General features: G+C 38.5%; 1 protein-coding gene across 1 annotated transcript in view; it reads right to left on the bottom strand.

Annotated features, from left to right (window-relative positions):
- The window catches only part of KMT2C (lysine methyltransferase 2C), a 193,942-nt gene that overhangs the window by 33,298 nt on the left and 134,025 nt on the right, over positions 1-26,619 (bottom strand). Inside the window, exons 22-35 of the mRNA XM_017746748.1 lie at positions 23,341-23,406; positions 21,685-21,897; positions 18,839-18,967; positions 17,511-17,630; positions 14,898-15,028; positions 13,112-13,298; positions 7,734-7,838; positions 6,038-6,175; positions 5,822-5,854; positions 5,619-5,738; positions 3,405-3,543; positions 2,934-3,148; positions 2,745-2,818; positions 1-118 (exon numbers count right to left, since the gene is read on the bottom strand). Of these exons, the coding sequence (XP_017602237.1) occupies positions 1-118; positions 2,745-2,818; positions 2,934-3,148; positions 3,405-3,543; positions 5,619-5,738; positions 5,822-5,854; positions 6,038-6,175; positions 7,734-7,838; positions 13,112-13,298; positions 14,898-15,028; positions 17,511-17,630; positions 18,839-18,967; positions 21,685-21,897; positions 23,341-23,406 (1,788 nt within the window). The remainder of the gene's footprint in view (positions 119-2,744; positions 2,819-2,933; positions 3,149-3,404; positions 3,544-5,618; positions 5,739-5,821; positions 5,855-6,037; positions 6,176-7,733; positions 7,839-13,111; positions 13,299-14,897; positions 15,029-17,510; positions 17,631-18,838; positions 18,968-21,684; positions 21,898-23,340; positions 23,407-26,619) is intronic.

Here is a 26,619-nt window from a genome sequence, read left to right on the forward strand (position 1 = left end):
CGGAGTCGATGCGTGAGCTGGAATCAATGCTATCCTGTTGCTGCTGCCTTTTCATGGAGTCATTTGACATCTGTACTTTATTGATGCGCAAAGCAGTTCTATTATCTCTGGCTTTTTGCTGGAAAAAGAGAAAAAATGCAGTTAGCCTTATTTTCTTCTACTGAGTGTGCACACTGCACACTGTTATTCCTACAAAATCTATCACCAAATTATTTGTACAGCCTGTTTTAATCACACACATCCTTGTAGAAATGACATTATGCACCTCAAAAATAATTCCAAACAGAAAATACTTCACCTCTATAGAAATTCTGTGTTTAACATATATGGAAGGAACTAAGAGGTTACTAGCAATTACTAAATTAGTAAACCTATTAGCAAAGCTTTTCTATACAGGAGAGTGTCTGTTCCAGGCACTGTGCTGTGCCAAGAAATCATTAATCCCACCAGTTTACCTTTCAAATCACATATTGGTGTGGTCTACAATGTGAAGACTGAGCACAGCAGATGATGTTTGGATCAATAAAGGCCCCTAATATGGAGAACATCAACGACAAGAAAAATACAGTCTAGTCCATTAAATGACCTCTAAAGATCTGAGTCTGTTAACAGTTAACAGTATAAACACAGGACATGGGCTTATGGATCAGGAAAAACTGTACAGAGACACAGCAATTCCTCTTCAATGAGGCATTTTACAGCCATAGTGACACTTTAAAGTATCTAATAGAAGTTTCAAAGAGCCTGTTTTACCACCAATCTAGGATGTGATTTCTTTTCTGAACCAAACCCCCACATCCTCTTTTTCACAAATTTATTTGCAGCTGTCAAGTAGGAGTTGACTAGAGGAAAAGGCTTTAATACTTCCCCCCCAGCAATGAAACAGTGACATGGATGAGAGCACCCATGTCACAGCAGCAGAAAAATCACTGTCATTTTCCCCTGTAAGTGATAGGACCGTGCATGCTAAGCAAAAAGCCTATAGTAAAAAAATTACTAACACTCCTCTGCATTTCATTTCAGCCTTTACTCAACGCCTCAGAGTGCAAGTCCCTCAGGAGAGGCACCACAGCAGCTTCTTGTGTGCACAATGCCAGGAACTCCAGCAGGAGCTGCATGGCAGGAGCACAAGAACTGTTCTGAGATGAATTAACCACATCTTGCTTTAATAATAATTACATTATTATGATTAGTATCAGTGTAAAAACTGGTGTGCAGGAGCCTGCACTCTCCTCCTGAACATATGGGAAATAATTTTTGCTCCTGACTTTTGGATACCCATCACAAGGATAGGATCGCATTTTTTAAGAACAATGAAAAATAAAGCAATCAGTAGTAGAAATAATTGTGAAGTGGTAAATGCCACCCATTTAAGTGGGTATTATCTTATAAATAACTACAAAGAAGGAATCACCAAGATTAACTATTCCACAGGCAAGATGACATAAAGCTCCAAAGGTGCTAAAATTGCAACACTGAATAAAAAGCAGAATAACGATGATGCCTCAGTGATACAAAGAAGAAACGAGAGAATTATTCTTTCAAGTGGAAAGGTTTCAGGAAGATCAAGAACTCCACTTCTCACACTTAGTTTGGGATATGATTTATACTCTTAGAAGTTGTCAGAGATAAGGGGAATTTTTAAATTTGGACAGCAGGAGATGAGGGCAGTACTACTAAATTCTGAGTCATCAACATGCAGAGGAATCAAGTTCGATTACTGGTGGGACTATTTGAAAAAAAGGGCAGGTAGGGGAAGGCTAAGAGACCAAAAACTGCAAAATCCACAGAGAGCTGTGAAGTGAGAATGATCATCCAATCGCTGCTATGAAGAAACAAAGACAAGAACCAGGAGAGAATGGAGGTGTGCCAGGAAGTTAAAGAAAAGAACATCTGCCAACAATGGTAGGGAAGGTCCAAAAGAATCAATAATATCGGTTCTGAGATTTGGATGTACACAGGCTTCAACAGAGACGTCCACAAAGCGTAAGGGTCACCCCATTTGAATGGCAGAAGTTCTGCAGGATGGAATCAATGACCATGTAACTCCACACAGCTGCTACAAATATCTGTGTTCACTTGACTCAGATGTGAAGAAGGTGAATTATTTTGGAGAGAGAAATGGAGTCTTTCATGCTCCCCACAAAATGCAAGATATCAGAAGAGTTTCCATCACCAAGCAATACAAGAGAGTAAGCAAAGAAGGGGAACACTAAAGCAGGAACACAAGGAGTAGAAGTAAACAAGGAAAGCAGGGATGCGAGCACTGACACCTCTGGAATTGTTAGTTCAATGGCTGAAAGACTTCAGCAACTCTAATGGGGAAAAAAGAAGAGTCCAGTGAGAGGGGATGATGAAAGGGAGAGGAATCTCACGATCAGTTGCTACTATCCTTCTGAATAAACCAGTGAGATTCTGTGTAGAAACAGACAGAGCCAAGAAGACTTGAGACATGAATCAAATGCAGCTGAGAGGCAGTGGAAGCCACAGACCTTCTCATCACAGCTGATGTCTTTAGGTTGCACAGTACTAATCGAGTTTATTCCAAGAATGACAAACAAAGAATGCAGGTAGAAGTATTCAGATTCAGAGGTCAAATTACAAAGGTACTCTTGGAGTAAGGGAGCTTCCACTAAATCTACAACTTGTGTTATTAAAAACAAAAAAAACCAAAACAACATAATCTTATAAATGAAATATATGTTTGCTGGAAGTATACAAATGCAGGTGGGAATTTTTCTTACCACATAGGGAGCCCTCTCCTGAGAGCTTGCTTTCCTCCATAGTTTAGCAATCTGCTTCACTCTTGTAGCCCAGTCTGCAACCAAAAAATGTGTCAATACACAAGGCTACAATTAGTCTATTTTAGATACTTCCAATCAAGATACACCGATTACTGCAAAATTACCAACGTGATTCAGTAAATCACTCACCTGGAAATTCTTCCTTCAGGTTAGGGAAGTTGATATTTGTATAGAGAACAGGTGCTACAGTTGCCGTTTCACCCAGAGCTTCTTCTTTCTCCCACTTCAGGGTGCTTCTTTGAGCATTGGACATGGTATCGCCTTCACCTTCCAGGGGTGGAGCAGCTGGTGCCCATGAGCTGTTGGGATCACTCACCATTGGACTGAATGCTGGATTCTTATCCCTGACAGAGGAGAAAAGGGGGTTGTTTTATAGATTGCATCAAAAAAACAAAACAAACCCTCAATTAGCAGTACTTATTCTGTTTGCTGTATCAGTAGTGAACATGCTGCAAGAATATACAAGGTTTTGAGGTGGCTTTCAAGAACTAATAATATCACAGTATTAGTAACCAACAACACTGCCCAGTGTTTTTGTTACTCGTACTTTATTTTAATGCTAAATACGATAAACATCTTTTATTCCCTATCTGGACTTACCTGGCATCACTGTATGGCTGCTGGGTAATGGGAGAGAAGGTGCCCAGCCCACCTCCAGCAGCCAGGGCCGTGTGAGGGAGATGAGGGTTGGGGCCAATCAGACCATTCATGAGGGGCACTCTTGGAAACGCATTCTCCCCTGGAAATAAGAAGTTTAAATTACTGTTTTAAAGGGTGACTGCTTCTGCAGAGGTGGAACCTTTCACTGAGAAAACAGTGTCTACTCTAATGAAAAACTAATTGCTTCAAAATTTTACAGTGCTGACTTTACATTTTTGGGAAAGATTTTACATCAGTTTTAAATCATTCCCTATAAGCTTAAAGGATTCTTTTCTACTGTATCACATCCCTACACATATTTTTTTTTTCTCATCTAAAAATAAAACTTTTTTCAAAAATGGATTTCCAAAAACTTTGCAGCAGCCCATGCCACACTAGTGCACTTTATATTGAGGTAATACACTTAAAAGCTAATGGTCTTCATATTTGTTACACCCAGATCCAAGCAGCAAGCCATGGAGAAGGTGGTTTTCAGTCCTTGCAGGATTATCATTAGCCACCTGAATTAAACATCTCCTCTTCTGAGACTCCTGAGCATTGTACCAAAGTAAGCCTCATTATCTACTAACTCCCTAATTTGTAGGCAATGAAACAGATAACTCTACTCAAATGAGCATTAGCATTTTCTAATTAAATGTCCAGTCTAGCAGTACGAAGGCAGAAAATGTTATTTATTTGATTACAGTATTACAAATGTGGCACAGGCGGATTCATTCCAGCAGATGGTATTTGCAGATGTTACTACACAGAATTAACTCTGGCCTTTAGATCCCATCACTTAAGTGGATTGTAACTGTTGCCCCAGTATTTCCTTAAAAGCACAGAAGTAGCTCAGGAATCAGATGCATCTGCAGGATGACACTGTATCATTCTCCCATTTTAGAAGACTCTTTCTGATCTGAAGGTTATATAAGCTATGCAGCAACTGCAGTTGTAAGCAACACAAAATTTAAGAGAATGCACTTTATTATAGCTGGTAAACACAGTAACTGTGAAGCCCTGGCAAACAAACAGAATGGAGAGTCAGGCCTCTGGTTTGCACTGTGTCATCACATCTTGATGAGAAGAGAGCAATAATTTTATTTGAAATTGCTGAAACTTGATGCAAGCTGCCCCATTACTGAAGGATTTATCTCACAGAAACATGTGGATCATTCCACTGTAATACAACCACATTGTAAATCGAAAACTTTGTCATCATGGCAGTTCCCACAGGGAGGAGCTGAACAATCTTACAGAGCTCAAATACTGGAGTTATCTCCAGGTACTCAAGTAACTGGGAAACAGACACTGGTACCTATATTACCTTTTGCTTTAAATCAACCCATTAGTTACTTTAAACACTGTCCTTTCTAAGAGTTTTTTAAGTCCTTCATTTTTATGAAAATTGATCCAACTAGGAAACAAATCACTTTTCTTCTTATGGTTAATTCACTGGTCAAATCAATTTGCATAGTACTTCTTGTAGTACCACTATAAAGGAATGGGCACTCTTTACATGAGCTCAGGGAAAACCCACTGGAGGTGATGTCTGATGAGAAAAGGAGCACATTCAATTACACTCACACATACTGCTTAAAAAAATAGCTCTACTGGTAACAACAATAAATAAAATCAATCTGTCCCTTGCCTTCAATATAAGAAAGAATATGCTCTATCAAGTCATGATAATTTTAGTAGTAATGAAGAAAAATAAAGTATAATTTCCAAGATAAATTCTAAATTAAGTTAACCTCCTCCCTATTAGGACTAGCTAATATATTAAACTGCATTCTTACAGAAATTAAGACTCAGTAAATCAGTATTACACGGACTCTTGCCTTACCCTTGAGGAGTTACTCAAAAGTAATTAAAGAGTGAAGTCAGGAGAGAACACATGTTTTATCACAGACTAATTTTCAAACCATCAAAGTGTCAGCTAAAATAAAAGCATCGATATGTCAGAAAAATCTCAAATAACTGTCCTTTCTATTAGCAATATTTACATGCATGTTAATCACATACTCCCTTCAGAACAGGTTTAGAATAGTATTTCACAAATTAACAATGGCAGATTCCACAATTTTCACAGCGTAAGGTGTGTCCTACTTCCACATCAGCATCTAAAAGGTGCACAACTCTCCTGCTGCTCACAAAAGCACCAGCGGAACATACCTTGGCTGTGCAAAGACATGAGCTGTGGTGGGGGAGGAGGCTGTGGTAGAGGAGCTGGCTGTGCGGCTGCTGGACTCAACACAGCTGTGAACAAATCTTCAACATCCTTTCCTCCCAGCTCTGAAAAAAAAAACTCTGCATGAGTTGCTGGCATTGCTTGTGAACTGTGTTCCATAAAAGACAAGGAGAATCAGAACACGTACCTGGGATTTTGTACAGTTTGCCAAGAATAGCACCTGGACAAAGTAAAGGCAACAAAGGTTAAGGAATCATCAGAGGAAGCAATAAAAGTAATTGTGCAACCAAGTCCAAACAGGTCTGTTACAATATAGAGATGTGACATTTGTGGGGAAGAAGAAAGAAAATATCATTTCTATTGAAGTTCTCTAGAAGGCCAAAATTAAGGACAAAAAAATTACCATCTGTGACCATTTTGTCTAGTTCTGGACTGAGGATTCCATCCAACTGCTCTTCACTCAGTGGCCGTGAGCTCTGGTTGACATTGGGCTGAGGCAGAGAAGAAGGATCATCAGAGATGGGGCCAATATCCAATCCAGCTGGAGGAAGAAAGAACAGTAAGTCAGACATAAATAGAGAACTTTATTAGTATTGAAAAAAGAGCATAAACCCTGTTTTGTTCCCCTAGAACTGAGCTGTCAACTAAACCACGAGTTTGTATTATTTGAAAGGCAAGGCAAAACAAAACATTGGTTAGAAAACGTAAAAAAACCTTCCCACTCTTTACCTCCAGTTTATTGTATTGTTTGAGGAATGTTAATCAAATATAATGCAACAGGAAGAATGGGAAGTAAGACTACTGAGTTCAGGTTCAGCATGGTTTTGAATGTATAGGTTTCAGTATAGAGTTCCACTTTAACAGTTTTTCACACTTTGAAAAGAATCACACCAGCAGTAAACATGGTTCATCCTCATGTACCTTAAGGTTCACTTCAAATGTTCTTCACTTGAGGTATTACAAAAAATATCTACTGAAATGCTGTGTAGCCAATATAAAAAAAGCTGTAAAAGTTTCTATTTCAAAAACAAATCCTGACTAGTATGGGCTACATCAAAGTGATTTGTTGGCACTAAGAAAACATAATTCACTACATAAATTTCCTACCATCCCTTACAAGTCAATAAATCTCTCAAATGAGAAAAATCTGGGAAAAAAGAACTATATCCCACAGCATTTAAAATATATTTCTGTAATAGATACCAAAACTCCCTGAATTTAAAAATAATGAAATATGCCATTCTACTTATTCTCAACCTTTTATATAGAGTGATGAACCATTATCCAGTGAAAACAAAAGGATTGATGCTGACTGCTTTAATCATGCTTTAGTATACTCACATTGGTAAAAATGCTGTTCATTTACATAATATACCACTATGATAAAAACTACATACTACTACAGGAAGTAATATTTACAGTGGCAGCAAGAAAATGCATGGGTTTGTATCATGGAACACAAAAAACTAAGGAAGGTTTTCAAAAGCTGTAAGCAAAACTCGATGCAGGACTCTTAAAGGCAGAGTGAAGAGTTTAGAGGTTGTGTTAGACTCGAACACCACAGAGTGGAAAATGAAACATGAATCAGTGACACAGCAAAGGAGAAGTAGTTTCTACACATGCAGTTCTTTCAGCTAAAACCACTAGGAAAGAGGGCTACTGCTAACCATGGATCATCCATTGTTTAGATTCTTACCAAATGGGGAGGGTGAGTTCTCAACCTGGAAAGTGCATAAATCAAGACCTACAGGACCCAAACCAGATAAAATGGATGATTACAACACGAAAACAAAAAAAAGAAAAGAAAAAGCTGCATGCTGAAAAAAGCTACGCAGGTATGAGAGACAACGGCAGCTACATTTTATCCTCTCTTAAGCAGCAAAGCAAAGAGCCAAGTAAAAACAAAATGCTGACAAGGTTGGGCATTTTTATGGTAGAATAAACCAAAATTGTTCCAAACCAAGGTATTATTAAGATATGAAAATTGTATCTGAAACGACCTAGAGCATGACCTACAGATACAGTACAACAAATATTTCTATAATAAAGAGGAAAAAAAAAGGAAACAATTACTGGAGAGACTCTATGGACATACACACCTGAATGATCTCCAGACTTTACCAAATCATCAGAAAGTATTCCAAGAATATCATCGTCAGTATTTAAGACCTCAGAAAGATCAGCTAAAGGATCATCGGTGCTGCCTGTAGAAGATGCAATAAATAAAATCAACATTTCTACATCACTCTGGTGATGCTCTTGAGCTGCAAACCCAAACACTGATGTACCAGGCTCTAAGGGCCTCCTGGAGTGGGTTAAGCTGCAAGTGTTCCTAGGGTCAGAGACTCTGCTGACCAGCATCCCCTCCCTGCCAGGACTGAGCCATCTGCACGTGCTTACGTTGTTAGTGGTTTTAGAAGTGATAATGTAATCATATAATGTGAAACAAAGACTGGATGATTTCAGGGGAAAAATAATCCCAAAATCTACTCTGAACCTGCAGCCTCTACGACACAAAGGCCCATGAATGTATAAGTCAACAAATGCTTTTTATATAGGACACAGCCCACTGTGTTCTATACATCTAAAAAAAGTGTTTTTTTTAAAAAAAAGGTAGATCAGTTCTTTTACCACCACTCTCCTTCTTAATACAGAAGTGACTAGTTACTACACCCTGATAGGGAAGTGAAATCTAAGCGTAAAAAGCAAGAGTCAATAAATGGAAATTGCAGATGATACTTTTAAGATCAGAAGAAAACCTGAAGGCGTGAGAATGGCCAGAGGTAGAAATGTCATGGTTTTTTGCCATCTAGGAAAAACTGGCCTGGTCTAGCAATAAATTCTTTAATATTAAATAATAAATTCTGGATACTATTATCTTCTTGACCTCCAATTCATTAGAGAGGAATTATTCCAAATGGCCCATCTGGTTTTATTAACTAGTTGTTTTGGACTATTACAGATGTGCAACATTTGCAAAAAATGTTTGACAAACAAATAAAAGCTGAGAAAAATATTTTTCAGTAAAACTGCAGACTGTCATGACTACATGAGCAAACACTGCCAGACCAATGAAATATGATGAGATGGCAAATATAAATTAAACAGAAAAAAGGAGTTAATACAAATCATAAAATATACAACGTGGAAAACAAACACATGGCCAGGTTGAAGACGACCAGAAAGCCAAAGAACACACACATCTCACACATACACAGATATATTTCCCATTGTTTCAAGCCAACTACCCCAGGAGAATACACAGCTTTATTCAGACCCTGGTGCCAAGGATTTACTTCTATCATGAGGCTACTTCCCAAGCTGCTAAGTTTAACAACGAATTACAAGCTCCTTCTGCTGATTTTCAGAGACAAACCTTTTCCCTTCTTCCATTACCAAGTCAAAATGAAAATTACTTTTCTTCACTTGACTATTTTTATTCTTCATTTTTACTTTTGTAATGCAGACAAGGTGAAACCACTCTAATTAAATCAGGTTTTATATTTGCCACTCAACAAGATGGATTAATATGCCAACGCAGATCAGTCCATTTAAACATATGTACAAGATACAGCTCCTACTGATACCAGCAAAACTATCTAAAAGTGCCTCAAAACCACAGCACTCTGCGGGCATAGTTATTTTGTGTACCTGACAAAAAGTACTGTTAAATGTAAGGCTCTCAACAGAACGTAGTTGTTGGGGTTTGGTGGGTTGTTTTTTGGGGGATTTTAAAGTTTGTTTTGGGTTTTTCAGATACTTGTTTCCCTTCTGGCAATTTGGTCTAATTATGCAAGTAACACCAGGCACCACAAGGTGATGTAATTACTTGAGCAGGCTGAAAGATTGATTTTAGCCCTTCACTTTCCTGAATTCCTGCTTGAAGGCAGGTAAGTATCAGGGAGAAAAAAGCCCATGAAGGAAGCACTGGGACTGTATTTGCAGCCTTTAATTCTCCTCTAGTATTTTATGTTACCGGCGCTTTCCTCCATAGCCCTTGTGCTCAGGAACAGTCCCTAAAACTTCAGCTTCTAATTTGAACATAAATATATTGTGTAAGTAGCTGGGAAGAGCTCAGGTGAAAAGATGTAACATTTAAAGATGAAATGTTTACCACCTGTAGCTACAAACTGGCCATGAATAAATTCAGGCTTCAAATTAGAGGGTCTCTAACTATGAAGGCAATCAGATTCCACAGTGGCCTTCAGATGAGATACACTGGAAAAACCATCCTCCTTTCAAAATGGAGTTTGTTAAGACTATAAAAAAGACTTGAGTGCTGGTGATAGAAGAGGGATGGAGTCTATAACCCATAAAATTCACAGAAGGCATCTAATCTAAAGCAAGTTTTTACTTCTTTTCTTCTCTTTTTTTCCTTATTTTAATTCTATGTGTATTAAATATTATCTTGGAAACAACGGAATCACTTGAGTCAGCTGCTTCAGATCACAATCAATAGCTGGTTGACATCTGCTGCCAAACAAATAGCTCAATACTGCTCATTAATTTGACTCTTTTCAGAATGGAGATGAAAGCCAAGACAAAGCAAAAAGGAAAATAATTTGCTTATAATGCTGGATCTCTAAGAGTACAGTTCTAATGCTATCTTGTGATCCTGATCCCTCAAATGCAGTTACTTTTGTTTATTTATGAAATTCTAAAATCATAAAAATGCTTCTCCCAAGGGTTGCAGCCATCCCAAGATGTTTAATCACACAGTAACGTTTCTGGCTATAAAATGTCCCAGCAGCACCTGAACCAGTTGCAGAGACTCAGAAAACTCCTCTCTTTTTGTCTAGGAACAATTTCTTTAGCATTCTCTGGAGACCCCACTTGAACAGATGACTTTTGCAGCACTTCCAGTAAAAAATACAATGAATTTAAGCTATTTCAAACTAAAGGAAAGGTCACGTTGCCAGAGCCTTCACAAACACACCTCATCAAGTGGCCTCTCTTCCATCAGGGACACACAGGTCAGGAAACTCAAGAGAGAGGCAGACAGTCCTCAGAATGCAAGAGATCCAAATCAACAGCTTCAACTTCACCCATGAACAGACAGGGAGACTCATGAGCAAAACTCTGCACTGTGCTCCAGCACTTGGAAGTGATTTTAAGGGTTGCTGCCATTCAGAACAGAGTGCATAGAGTGCCAGGTGTTATAAAAACACAGGAAAGGTGACTTTTCTAACTGAAAATAAAACCAGCAACCGGACAAAAATCAGGGCTGGGAGCCTAAAGCTCACTTCAGTCACATTCTCTAGAAATTAACAGTAAAAACACGATTCCCAAACCCCTCTTCTGTCCAGCTCTGCCAATCCTCATCACTACTGCAATTTTAGCTAGTGAAAGGTTCAGCTACTCTTAACCAAGGTGTGAGAACAAATAAATCACAGAACATGACCCTGAAATGCACTGTCAGTTCAGGAGCAGCCTGAACACTTTGCTGCCCTCCCCAGCAGTGCTACACACCTGCTGGAAAGCAGAGCATAGTCACTTCTTTAGATGCTTGAGAGCTCTCTGGAAGATAAACATATCTAACCCTTAATCCTGGGATTACACAAGTGGAGTTTACAAGAGAAAAATATTTTCTTTGTGGAAAAGACCTGTGCAATTAAGGAAGGACTCTCATGGAGTCAGAAATCCTTGTGGGAAGTAGTACCGTAGGAAAACAGCACAGTTGGTGACAACAAAGTCCTGCAGGCCCCCAGTGCAGGGAACAAACAATTCATGTTGTTCCTGCTTCACAGCCAGGTCTGTATAGGAGTGATGAAAACATCACAGGTGCCCTGGGACACTGGTCTCATCTGCAGCTCCTCTGTAACTCCAGCCAGAAGGGAGCTCAGCAATCAGCCAGTGAACCAGGGCTCCTCACACAGGGGGACGCTATTGTGGACATAACTGTGTCCCACAAAGTCAGAGACGAAGAGTTAAGAATTGCACTGGAACTGATCAATACCGGCAGATGACTTCACCCACTGGTGCTCTAAGTACAACAAACAGCTTCCATCTGGACACAATTTTGGCTGGAAGTCTGAACAGTTGCAAGACAATTGTGGAGAACATTCCTATGGCCAGAAAGCACGGTCCTTTGAGTGTCTCACATGTCAAATGGGGAAGATAGGTTATCCACTAAAGCCATTGCTAGTGATTTATTTATTAATAGCCACCTCTTTATTACTTATTTCTGAATAAAAAGAAGAAGAAATTACAAAGTTTTACAACTCCGCTTTTTTATGAAGAACTTCCAAACTTTGGAAAAATAGATCATTAAATTAACATCAACTTCATGAATTTCTGAAGCCCTGTACTATCATAGCACATGAACACATTAGTGACTTCAATTTTGCAGTTGGATAGGCCAGCAAAGACCTCTGAAGTTGAATTTCTCTAGCTTCAAAAGAAAGCCACAGTGGAAAAATGTCATAGTGAGCTTATCTTCCTGTAATGCTGGAACTAAAGAAATACAGACCATGAAACACTCCTCTCCAGCAGCTTCCCCTTCAGGGGAACTTTTGCATTGTCTATTACTCACGACTTCAACTGTAGACGAATCAATGTTTAATTATAATGTAGCCTTTTGCTTTTCACTTAGCAGATTTTCATTGAATAGCAAGCACAAGTAAGTGACCTTTCTTCAAATGACTCTCCGGATAGTGGAAACTGTGATAAGTGTGTGCAAACAGTTTCAGATGGAAAAACTTTGGGCATCAGCTGAAACACAAGCCATAAATTACCTAATGTGCACATGAAATAACAGCAGTTTTTAAAAATAAAGACACCTCTAGCCAACAGCATATACTACAAGACACAGAGAAAAAATAATCTGGAGGAGACAGTAAGGCTTTAATTGCTCTTTTGTGTGAGGCTGCTCTTTCAGCAGCACTTTACAACCCTCTGGCTACTTGCAAAACTCTCAGCAGAACCTTCAGTAAGGTTTTGCAATAGCAGAAGCAAACGATTGCCTAGGGGCTACAAACTGTACCTGGAAAGGGCACTCATGTTCAGAAAGGACATGGTGAAACAAAAATTCCGAGGAGACTGGCAACCTAAAATCATCTAAAACAGTAAAGAAAAGAAAAGCTGGACGATATTCATCCAACTAGTATTCACTAGACTACTAAAAATATCTTTTAATGAGAGTAACTGTGTTTTCATCTATAATGAACTGTATGATTGTTCTTACACAGAACTAATTTTCATGGATTTTATAGCCATGGATGTTATAGTTAAGATGTTGCAGATTTGCTTTTAGTGCCACTTGTTGTGTTATCCACTGCTTTCTGAAACAGCTGGAGCCCTTGAGCTGAATCTCACTAAATATCAGTGTTAGTTAACCTCACAAGGACAGTTCACATACAGAATGCTGAAAAATACATCAGATAAACAGTGGGGGAAAAGTGGAAGAGAGAGTGGAAAAGCCCCAGTTACAACAATAAAAACAAGCTACTGAATTATCACTAACTTTAGGTTTGTATACCTTGAGGTCCCAGTTTTGCCTGAGCTGGAGTGGAGGTGGAGCTAAGAAGAGGGTCAGATGAAGGATCCAAGAAATTGGTGGCCAAGTTTGTTTTACATGAAAGTGGAAGTGACTCTTCAGGTAAATTATCCAGGCTCATCTTGTTCTGTCTACTGGTATCCAGTAAGTCTTTCCCAAAGAAAGCTTCCTGCAAAGGAGACATAATAATTCAATGTAGGAAGAACACTGTATTGGCTGAAAAATTTGGGTAAATGACAAAGTTAAAATTAAAAGCCAAGGATTAATAGTAAGATAAAAACACAGTCTCAGTCTCACAAGCATTCCAGTATGGCAATATCTCTTCCAGGCTATGAGGAGTGGCTACAATTTACCTGAGGAAGCTACAAACCAAAGTTTTAGGATTAAATTCATGCCTTAGATTACAAAGAAAAACTTTAATCTTCTTACACGTATGTGGCACAGACAGTGTACCAATGTGGTGTTATTATCTATCACACTTTGTTTATTATTTAAAATATTTCTCCTTGCACAAAAAGGACAGCTGAAGAAGGGGGACATTACTGGGCAACTTGATCAACAACTGTGGTTCAATTTTAGGAATGACCATACACAGTATTTCACAAAATTATCCTCATGTCTAAATGCAGTAACAAAACACCTGGAGATGTTTAACTTACATTATAAAAGTGGCTTTTAAAATATTATGTAACAGCTATCACTCACTTAAGCCTGAATGATCAGTAATTTGACAACAACCTATCAAATTTTCAAGTCAACTTTTATTCATTATGTAACAACCTCTCTGTTTCCATGTTGTCTTTAAAATCTTGATTTAGGATACAGTTTTAAAAATAAATCTAAAAATAGGTTTTTCGGTAGCAATTACTGTAATAACAACAAAAAATCTAAGAAATGTTGTATGTTTTACAGGAGTAAAACATGCATTAAAAATATTTATCCTCATTAATCCAAAGGAAATGTTGTTTAAGTATTTTCTTTCCAAGTCACTTCTCTACTTATGAAATACAAGTTATTTGTTCAAGAGAAAATATTCTGCCTCTCTGTTAATTCTTTGCTTCCAATTCCAATACAGTTCATGCCAAGAAGTTTGGTGAACATCTACATGATAATGAAAGTTTTCATGAAGAAGGTGGCCGAAAAGAAAAAGTCAAATAATATCCTCAGTGAGATACATATATATAAACTAGTCAGTTTATAACCTGATTAATGGAAGGGAAGTTGCTCAGTCACCATTAATATCCTGGTTATTATCCACAACTGCTGCTTCCTACCTGCTAAGGACACCATGAAATTAATGGGAGGGAAGAGCAGACATTATTGTGGTAGGGAGATGAAGGGCATATAAACCCATAAACTGTAGGAAAACAAGTTTCCCCTATCAAATCATGTTCTATAATCCTCCAAAAGCAAAATGAGAAGTTGAGGAAGCTGCATGATCAGGCTAAGATGTCCTTTAGGGCTAAATCTGGAAACATCGTATGTCAGTACAGAGAGCAAAGAAACGATTCTTCTGCCCATCTCATCTCTCAGAACAAGCAGAGATCCAAATACATTGAGAAGGAACACCAGAATCCTGGAGATTTACCATAATATACAAATTTCTATGCAAGCCCATGAATGTTCTTTACAGAAAACACATTTCATATGAATGATCAATTTGGAATCAGAATAGACACATTAATGGTTTAAATGAACCATGAAACAACACATGAAGATCAGGCTTTTAAAAGGATTTACAACACAAGAAGTAGATCACCAGCTTTACCTGCAAGTAGGCGGGAAAGGTTTCTTCAAGTTTATTTTTCTTTTTCCTGTAACGCTTTTTTATTTTCTCAGTACTTTCGGAAGCTGGGACAGACTCCTCAACCGGAGTGTCTGGCAGCTGTTCTGTCCAACCTACAAAGGAACATTTGGGCATAAATGAATAAAACACTCAGTATTTTGCTCTAAAGATAGAATGGCAGCACATCTGGCTACCTCTGGGTGCATGGGTTACTGCACATCACTCCAGATGCATTCCTAAGGTGGCTTTCATGCAGCTGTGAACTGCCCTGACCAGCCCGGCTCTGGCAACAGGAAATGCGAGATGTGACACCAGGCACATCGCTGTTGTACCTCCCAGCTACACACAGACCTTTAACTTCTGTATCTCCAAGTGACCTAAGAATTCTCTAATTTGACAGATGTTATAGGTTCCATTCAACCAGATATCTGAAAAGACAGTATCACTGAAGAGGTATCTCCAGTGTCATCAGTGTTGAGTTACACATTAACCACCTTTCATTTCATACGCTATTTTTTCTCAAATTAAAAGTAAAAAACTTATTTTTTTTTAAATCTAAGAAAGAACTATCATATAAACAATGAACAGCCTAGAAAAAGAAATCTATAAAGAAGCCCTTCAAAAAAAATTACACATTTATTCAGCTGTCATATTTCAGAGTGGCACTGATTTTTCTAATAAACACAAAAGCACACAGTGCTCATCAATCATTCAGTATTTTATTACAACAGGACAAGAAAAACACTGCAAGTAATGCAGAACTTTTCAAGTCCTGCTACTTCTGTCTTGCCAAAGCAAATTACATGAAGTTAAGGACTCTGGCAAGTTATTTAAGAAACGGTATTATCATAGTAATAGAATCAGCTCTGCTTTGTACTGCAGTGATCTCCTGCAGCATATCCACAGGACCATGAGTGGAATGAGGTTTACCAACACTGTGACCTCTACACTGTCTAAGAGGAAGATTTTACAGAGAAAATTAATGGATGTGACAAGGGTGCAAAAAATCCTGGTAAAGCTGACAAGTACTGGCCACTGAGAAGAAGGCTCTCAGCAAGCTATGATGATTTAAAACATACAATGATTTTCTAATTTGTATTTTTCTCAAATAGCAATTGTGCCTGAGCAGACAAAAAAGAAGCTCCAACTTTCAACTGAAGAATACTTGCTTAAGAATACTGCTTTTTAACAATATGCATTGTAGTGTTACCCAGAATGGGGAATTAGCTTTTTAGCCCATTTAAAAAATTTTTTTACTTAAAGGAGCAGACCTCTATGGAAATGAAAAGATCTAACATAAGGTTTTCAGCACTACCTGAAATAAGGCAGTATGCTACACTGAAGTAATACTTAAAAAGCAGAAACTACAGCTGTAACACTAATATTAAAGAGAAAGCAAGCACCATACATAAACTGGGGCCTTAGCTAGAATATCTGGTTGCAATGATAAAAAAGCATTTATTGGCTTCATGAAGTAGTTCTACAAATGCAAGCACAGACGGTATTTTAATGTTAGATTTTAATAATACTGCCTGGATGCTGTAGCAAAGATCCAGTCTCCACCATGTTGTACAAATCTACAGCAAGAAACTGACCTGGCTCTACAAAGGGTAAAAACACAACAGCTAAATAGAAAGGAGGGATTATAGGAGAAATCACAGGCCAGGGTCTTTAACTGGGGTGGTACCAGCCACGCTTTAGAAGCAGCTGCCTACTTCTGCTGACTTTCCATGGAGCAGGCTCTGAACTAAACATATTCCACATCTGCCCTGAATGATACCTCAACGGTCTCTAGATTAGTGTGAACAACTCCAGATGGATGGAATAATTTAGTCTGATCACACACAGTAAGAAAGAGAAAAAAGCCCATGAATAAAATCTGACTTCTTGTTAGATGCCCAATCTACCGAGAACTGTGGTGTCAGAGGCATGAAAATGGCTCTGCCATGGGAAAAGACACCCAACAAAGTCAAGGATTCTTCAGCCCTGGAAAAGGCAACACTCATGGGGAAATATGACACACATCTAGAAAATATTACTGTATCACAGATTAGTATGGAATGATTTTTAAAAAATAATCTTTTGCAACATTAAACATGAGGGCAACTTATGAAACTCTCAGATATCTGATACCCACTTTAAAATACAAAGGAATTATTTCTTCATGCAACAATAACATATCATTAAACCCTCTAATAAAGGATTTTCCAGACCATACACAGATATATAAAAATTGATTAGACACACTCATGGAATATGAAACTCTGCTGAGTATTAAAACTGATGGTCCAGAAGACACCCCTGGACCAGGGCTACATCTGGAGAAAGGTGTATCAGAAAGAGGACTGCTCTAAATCTAACTTAGTAATAATAATAATAATTCTCACTATTTATCTCCTACAATAGCCTGCAATTCATTATTTCGGTTTCTTTGTAAATCATGGGCTCTGTTAAAATTATAGCTATGCAGGAATGGGTATTTTCAGTTGAATTAATAAAGCCATTTATTACAAACATGACAAACATATATGTTGATGAGTTGTATTGTTTTTACTGCATTACGCAATAAATTTAAAACCAAATTCCTGCACTCACCTTCATCTCTGCCAGGCAACTGCTCAGAAACGGATCCAGAAGAATCTTTCCTGGAGAGAGATCTTTTGGTCTTCCCCTGCCCTGTACGACTTCTCTGACGTACCATAAATCCACCAATACCTTAACAAGGATGCAAAAATTCAACATATTGAATAAATATTGCGTTTCACAGTACGGATGAAAGCCAAGATTACTCTGCAGGTCAAGGGGGCTGCTGGATCTAGATGTCTAAGAATGAATCTGAGATACTTGAAGGCATTTTCATTTGGAATTTTACAAAACATCTCTGAATTTTTGTGTCTCAGGTGGTACATATGCAATCAAAAAAGACTGGAATTTTAGGACTGTAAAATATCCACAAGAAGTTCAAATCGCCAAACCTGGCAACTTTCAGATGTTGGTTTTCCCCTCCCTTGGGGCAAACTGATGAGCTGCTGGAATTAGCTGTCAATCTACCAAATGAAACCTATTAAAGAACCTCAAAGGATCACAAAAAAACCTCGCAAATAGCCCTAGAGAGCCCACCACTGTAAATGATGGTACCAGAGAAGGACACATCCCAAATAAAGATAATTAATCAACACCATAGTGCCTGAAACTCCTGAATCCTTCACTAGAGACTGACTGCAGAGCTCCTGATCCTTTGCAGTTGGTGTGTATGCATCTAAATGTATCAGATACAGATTTGTTTCATTTTCCAAGGGAGTTGTTGGCTGCAGAAAACTAATGCATGACTAATAGATGTATTCTATCTGGATACAACTCAAGTGTTTGTGCACCCCGGACACATAGTTAATTAATTCAGTCAGGATAATTAAGAGTCAACTGCACTAAGAAATTAAAATAAATGAATTCATCCAATAACCAAATTCATTAAAATCACCTGTCAGCAGTAATCCGCAAATAGCTGGTAAATTACTCTTTTAAAGTATTTCAGAAAACAAGTAAAATAACTGCAAAAAGTTCTCAGAAGTTCAGATATTGACAGATATATATATATACATACACACATAAAAACTGTCCTTCACCAATCATAGACATACAGCACAATTTCATATAAAGTTAAGATCAGCACAAGGCACAGATCTGAACTACTACAAGTAAGTGACAGCACACTGAGAACAAGTGCACTGCTGACCAGCAACCTTTAGAAATGTGTTTCGGTAAGAGGAAAAAAAGAACTTTAAACAGAATAGGGAAAAAAATCTACAGTCAACAATAAATAGTAGAATACTTCAGAATTTCATATTGTTTTCTAATTTTTTTTTGTAATTATACAGAAAAAAATTAACAATGGACACACAATGATCTAAGTTACTTCATCCTACCAGGTCTGTATGGTTTTCGCTTCCTCTTTTTAATCCCATCAGCTCCTTCAGCCACTTTGGTATCATCATCCACAGCTTCCCGTTCTGGGCTGGAATCTGATTTTCCATCACAATCCATAAGGTCACCTTCTGCAGAAAAGAGGCAATGGTAACTTTAACTGAAAAAGGGAAAGAAAATGATTATTTCCAAAATTTCTACATCTGTTTTCTGAGAAACTGGCTGAGAATGAGACTTTTCAAAAGGTGACAGATAAGCATAATCCCTGGACATTTTTGGGAAACCCACCCTACCTATACACACATTTCCTATGAGACAATGTTTAGACAAAAACAGAGAATAAATGCTATAATTAATGTATGTAAATCAGAGAAAATTTCTGGTACCTCCTTCAGAGGCTTGTGCTAAGTGTCTGAGCAATCTCTAGCCATACCATCAAAGAATATGGATCCAATTTACCAAGAAAAACTTCCTTTTGTTCGTTGTCCTCCTCAGTTTTGTTTGATAGGGCTTTCTTTGTATTGAGAAGACACTGAAAAACTGCAGCTTGCACTTGGAAGTTAAAGTGTAATGACTTTTTAGTGCAGTGGGTTCATGACTTGAAGCCATGTGACTGACTGAAAGCAGACTGATCTATAAAGAGGAATTTCACTTATCTAATACAAAATTCAGCCCAAAGGAATTACTCAGCCTTGAAGATGAAGACTATAATTCAAAGTTAGTTTATATTCTGTGGGAAAGCAGGGTAGAAATAGATGTAAAGTATGATGACATTAAAAAGCCTTTGGTGTTGAAGAGAGAGGGAACTAACTCTTCCTGATATCCCCAAAAAGACCTTACATCTTCATTTTACCATAAAGCTTCTGAAATGTTAAGCATATTCTCATCCCGAGAAGATACTGGAATTCTGATGTTCTGCTTTGGATTTAGGTGTATAATTCTAGATGGACTAAAACCCCATGAAGTTGTAGGAGGGAAAAATATTGTTAGACAGAGCTGGACTCCTTCACACCACTTTTGCTGTGGTAGAACTGCAACCCTCACTCTTCCACAGGCTGGGTCATGGCCCAGACTTTCCCACTGATAAAGACCTTACTGAGTTCTACCAACAAGGCCAGTGGCTTGGCAAAGGCCAACAAGCTGAAGCTCCCAAAGCAAGCTCAACTTCCAAGTAGACTCTAAAATGTAGAACACCCAATGAAATGCTGAACCTGACAAGAGCCTATAGACAAGATGGCAACAAAATGGCAAAACGCAAGTTCAGTTTTCTCACACAAAACCTCTTTTTTCCACCTGGAATATCAAGAGTCAAAATAAGAGGTTCTTCCTTTTTCCCTGGGATTACTACACTGTGTACTCCAATCAAAGCCATGGCACAGCTTTATTCATCCTGATGCTCATACAAAAATTCCAGATGTTCAGAGACAGACACAGACTACTCTACAGAGTAGAGCCCTACACACACAGAGCTACAAGGGAATCCAGCTCATCTGTGTACTTGCTGTGCTGTTACCATCGCACACATGGATGCACTTTAACTTGAAAAAAGGCAACGAAAGGTGATCAGAACTGAAACTGAAGTCGTGGAAGCTCTGGCTCTCCCTTTCTTACCCTGCTATCACATCTATATATCCTGTTACCTACACAAAAAGACCTACCACTGATGGAAGCCAATAAGCAGATAATTAAGTCAGGCAAAGTCATAGAGAAAAAAGGCACATATTTTTAAAAGTAAAGATGATTAATCATTGAAGAAGTGACTAGCTGCCTCCAAATTCAAAAGCATTTTTTGCTTTCAACAACCTAGCTGATGGAGAATATGAAAGTATGAGATGAGAAATTTCAGAGTCTGTGTAATGCTAGGATAGCATACCAAATCCTGTGAATACTGGACAAAATGAAAGAAAACCAAAATGTTATAAAGGTTATAAAGAAATAAAAGAAGCTATTATTAAAAAAAAAAAAGTCGTTCTAGTCAATAACAGAGGGTAAGAATGTGTTCATCAAACAAGAGGAACAATACCTTCTATCAAGTTAAAACTGAAACTTCACTGATGGCTGAACTACCCAGTTATCTCAAGTACATTCTGCAGCTAAAATAAGCTGCTTCTTATGACATTTAATCTGATTACCAAGGCAGTGTTGCGTTAACAGAACTGTGGGGAGGTGGGGCGCCTGTGTACCTCTGTTCCTCTCCAAAGAGACACCTACATGACCAAAGCAGTAACTTTCACACCTGCCATTGGAAGGAGCCTTTCCCCAGGTCACGACTAACACCTATTGTGGCATCACCCTTCTCAGGATGCACAGCCAGACCGCAGCAAGGACAATGCTGCTGCACACCACACAAGTGGTGTTAGCCCAGATCACTGAATCTCAGGCCAGCTCACCTTTTTCTTTCAGAAAAGAGAAATACTCTCAGCAAAGAACTTTTTACTCCACTTTCCCACTTGATTTTAATACCAGCTTTTCAGTGATACAGATGTTGCTTTGCTGAGCCACCACTTTCAAACAGTTTGCACTGAATTTGAGTACACCTGTACTCAGTGAATGCACAATGTTTCCCACAGGTAACCCAAAGATGAGACAAAAAGTCATCTCCTATTTCCAGTGCTGGCAGCCCTAGAAAGGCAAGTTTCCTATAGGATGGATGACCCATAAACAGAACAAGAAAAATTCCTGAAAGGAACAACAATGAGCCATAACTACCGTTCAAGAAATTTCCATAAAACATTCTGTACAGAACACAGGAGTATCAGTGGAGTAAGAACTCCCAGGGATATATTTGCAATACACACAGGTACTGCAACACTCCAAGCTACAAGACATGCCGAAAGTAGACTGCTACCTCTACTGTCATCCATCTCCCCATCTCTTGAGTGTTCTGACTGGGCATCTGGGGGTGTCTGAAGCACAGCCACACTGTTCTGATTTATAATCTTCAGTTTAAGCTTTGGTTTCGTCCGTTTTCTTCTTGGTACTGTAACAGTGAGGCTCTGTAACTGAGACATGCCCGATTCTGTCAAGCAGACTCCATCCTGGGTGTATGTCTTCGGTGGGTCTATAAAAGTTGAATGAATCATAACAGCAATATAAAACTCTTTTAATTTACAAGTCTTAGATTTTTTAGGAATAGCACTTACAAGAGTTAATAATCCACATGTATGGAGCCGACCCATGAGTGAAGAAATTCGTATCAATAAACCAGAGATATCTGATACTGTCTTACACATTACAGTTAAAGCTTTATGATTTAGAGTCTGATGACAAACCCAGCAATAATCCATTACACTGCTATGAAACAATTTATGTCAAGGACTCATTAGAAAGAACGATTTGATTATGGAAACTGGTGTTTTGCAGGGTATTTCTGTATTACTGACACCCACAGGAAACTGTGCAAGTCATACTTTGGGTCCCTGTTGCTTATGAGTCAAGGCCCCCATCCAACCCTCAGCACTTTACCTTATTAATGACCTTAAACCTCCCAGAACTCCTGGTAACTCAGAGAAGTTAACAGCCCTACTTCATAGGCAGACAAAAAACCCAAGTTGTATCAAGTGAGCTGCTCAAGATCAAACTGGAAATCTTGGGGAGAACCCAAGTCTCCCAAGACCTGCAAGACTGCTTCCTCCTCAAGCTGTTACGTGACAATTGAGTCCACTGATAAGCTCTAACATTCCTTAATTCACTATGCAGAAAGGCCCTGTCACCTGTGCTGGGGCCCAGCAAGTGGAACCTTGGGAACTTTCAGGGAATTGCCAAATAATGATGATGCTGCAATGATGCTTCAGCTTTCTGAAGCCAATTAAATCATGACTTGATTACACAGCTTTTGAAAACATACAAATATAATAACATTTGTTCCCTTTAACCAAAAACATTTCCTCATGTAACATCTGACAATACAGCTGGTTCTGAACAAATTCTTCCTACTTGATTGCCTTCTTACACTGAACATGAAAGGTGTGTGTTTCGAAAACATCTCACATTCTTTTCAGATTGAATATTTGAGGGGAGAACCTTCTCTCAGAAGGTGTCAAGTAGAAAAAACTCTGATGTGATGGAAGCTGTCCTAACATGGCAGCAGCTGCTGGGTGCTATCATTATAAAGACTGACTTGTGAGTAGGCTTGTCAGGATTATAAATTCCTAGCACAAGCCAGACAAATACAGAAAAGCTGCATCCTTCTAACAGCTCAAGCCTGTAAACATTTGTGTACATGCTTGACTCAGCCACACTGTGTTATCATCACTGATATTAAGGCAAGCAACTAAGACTGCAGGATCAAAGCATAATTTAAAGTAATTATTATAGGGCAGGTATGGCAGGCAAAAGAGAAGAAGAGAGAATGAGGAAAAAAAATGGAAAGCATGCTGTGGTAACTGAAGGACAGTTAATGCTGTGTGTTACAAAACCATAGGAAAAGGTATTTTTGTCTCATGTAAAAATATACCCTTAAAATATGCTAAATGATCAGATATTAAGCATTTACATTCTTTACCTAGTTCTTTTGATTTTGAAATAATCTGAGCTCCAACTGATGAATCACAACAGTCCAAAGAAGGCACTGAAAAATATAAGGAAAATAATTTCAACTTTTAAAATTGGTGACTTGATTTAAATTGAAACTATCAATTTTCCTTCAGACAGTTCTGCTAAACTCCCTGATTTATACTGCTGGCAATTATTTACTTGCACCTTTAAAATAAAGGGCTTTTCAGCGTCACAGATGTGACTACAAAACAAGCCTGATATAAACTGAAGTTCTCCAGCTTCCTCGAGCCAAGAATGGCACTGGAATAGCACTGAACTCAATGGGAAATTATCTCTTTCTACTGGACCAAGGGCAAATGAATACACTGGATCTATTGGGTTGGAAAGCAACCTCTACATTAGCCACGATGTTCAGGTTTTGCTGCCCTAATCATTAAAAATGGGAGGGTTTTGTGAAGTTGGTATTGACCAGTATTTCCCCAAGGCGGGCCCAGCACACTCCCAGAGCTTGCACACAAGATTCTCGCTGTGTCTGTGCTGTCAGGCCTCTTACACAGCACTTATGAGAAGGCTGATGTATCTGAGAACAGATAACACAAGACCTGTGGAAGTTAGATAGGGTAATTCTTATTCCAGATAAAGAGTATTGATAAATGGAACAGCAGAAACTCAACCTAAAAACTACAGCTTGTGTGCTACAGGGAAGCAGTGGAACAGTGTGACTGGAAAATAATAATCAAAATGCCATTTTGCTGTGGGCAGAAATGCTCTTCCCTTTTGCCTTAACTACGTAACTGCAATCATGCTTCACTCACCTATCATGTGTAGACTAAAATTTTAATATTAGTAGTGACTTCACAGAGATTACAAAGACAGAGTAAGTAAAGTGAAAATTAGGAGCTTCTATCTCACAAACACTGAACTGGAATCAGAAAACCTGTTAGTCTGGCACAGTTAGCATTACCACAGAGGCAAGTTTATCCATGCTTTTTTCCTTTTTTTGCCTAGAAATCTTATTCATGCTGAATTTAGGACTCAAGATAATATCTGGAGTATTTCCTTTGTGTCTGTCACTCAAGATGAGACCCCTGAGGCAGAGAACCCATGGGGGGCTTCGTGTGTCACATCAACCATGGTACCATGGCACGTGCGCTGCTGCTCCCCACCTCAAAAACACCGTGGGAGCCAGGGCAAGACTAGGAAAAGCACAAAAGCTTCTGAGTAACACTTAAAATGAGTATGAAAACTACAGAATGCTTTCTAGGCATATAAACAAATTTAAGGAAAGTTCAAGTCTTCAAAAACGACAGTGCTTTGAAAGTTTTATGTAATGTGCAACTAATGCACAGGGTATAACCTACAGAAAACCAGTATTTCATGCAATTAGTAAATGAAAGGAGCCTGTGAGAGCTACTGAAAAACTGAATGTAACAGTGGGGGGGAAAGACAAGGAAGAAAATAAATTAAATATGACATTTTGAGAAAGACACAGAGGCAGAGAAAAACAAAAAATAATAGACAAGCTGTAGAATGGAAGATACTCAAAACACTGTACTGAAACAACAGAAAATAGGCAGATTGTAAGAACTATTCACAGGGGAATAAGACATCATCTGTTCATTTAATTGGTTATAATTTACAAGATGTTTTAAGACTGAAGTAGGAACCATTGAATTGGAATCTAAGGTAAACATGAAGTTCAGAAAGACAGTTGTGAACAGGAATTTGAAATCTTTCATTTAAAAGTCAAACAACAGAGAGATCTTCTCATCCAGGTCAGACTGAACAATTTTAGCTCTGGAGGTTGAATAGAGTTGAAATACTCAAATAAACAAGCTGATAGTGACACAGGTGAGGCCTTCAGAGACCCACTCACAAAAACTGCACAAACAGTGTTTGAAGACAGTAAAAAACAGACTTCCAGGAAATGAGCGAATTAGAGTGCAGATTAAGGATTACAATCAATAAAATGGATAGCAGAAAAGCATAGTACTGTTAGAGGAAGCCTACCCAAAGGAAAGAAAAAAACCTAAAATGGAAAAAAACGTGCTTTCTGGGGCATTCAGCCAAAGTTTAACCAAAATTTTTCAATTTTGGTTAAACCTGCAAAAGGGTTTAAATGTGCTGAATACTGTACAGCATGTAGTAGCTTCGGCTGAAAGTAAATAATTGCAACGGAATACAGTATCATGAGAAAAGAAAGGGGATTCCATTTTTAAGGCTGTAATAGAAAAGAACAATTCTAAGAAAAAATGAAACCAGCATATGGGACAGAGTGGAATGGCTGATGTACAAATACAGCACTAGCAGAGCACTCTTTATTGGGTGCCTGCATAACTGTCAATGACACAGGGATTTTTTTGATAAATACAGTAACACAAGAACATTAGAGCTGATGTAGTAAATGTGCCAAATAATAAAAAAATTCCAAAGTTGTTTTTTTAACACAGAGTACTGTGTTGGGTTTGTATCTTGTATTTGTAAAGTACATAGAATTAAGTTTCAAAGAGAAGAAAAATTCTATCAGTTTAATGAAAATGATACAATAGAGACTGCCAGCCACAACGTGTGTCACTGGCAGTATCAGGCACCCCCGGACAGGGGTAAATGATACCAAATCCTCACTTCCTCCATGGGCATGTTTACTTGGGCTCCAGGAGGAATAACTGCACCCAGGCAGCTTCAGAAAACTGCAATCAGATCAGCTCTAACTGGTTACAGAAAACCAGGCAGAGCTGGTCCCTCTGCATCCTGCAGGGGAACAAAAACAGCACCAAGGGAGGAGGAAGCTGGAGCATGGATGAAGAAAGGATGGGAGTAAGTGAGGAAGGATGGAATTTGCAAATGGGGCATATGACATACAAGGGCAAATGACACAAAGGCAGAACTGATGAGTAGATGGTCAATAACTGCTTGTCCAGGAGTGGATGTGGATGAGAGAGACACACACCTCTCTTGAATGTGCAAGAACTACAGCACAGGGGAAAAGCTGCTGCTACCTAAAGCTGTTACCTGCTAGCATCTAGTCATGAGAATTCGAAAATTTTTCTACAGGACACAGCAATATGCTGGGGGACGTATGTTATAACTTGGGACAGTACTAAAAGGAACCTGATAAAACACTGATCAGAGATGGTTATTTCACAATAACCTAGTAATGAAGGTTTCTGGTACACTACACTGGAACAACTCCTACCACATTCTGGCTTTTGATATTTATGCACGTTCAAGAAGAAAAACACTATCTTTTATTTCTGTTTCCTGAAGAAGATGACTTCGTAAGATT

The sequence above is a fragment of the Corvus brachyrhynchos genome, unplaced genomic scaffold, assembly GCF_000691975.1.
Source record: "Corvus brachyrhynchos isolate BGI_N302 unplaced genomic scaffold, ASM69197v1 scaffold18, whole genome shotgun sequence".
NCBI lineage: Eukaryota > Metazoa > Chordata > Aves > Passeriformes > Corvidae > Corvus > Corvus brachyrhynchos.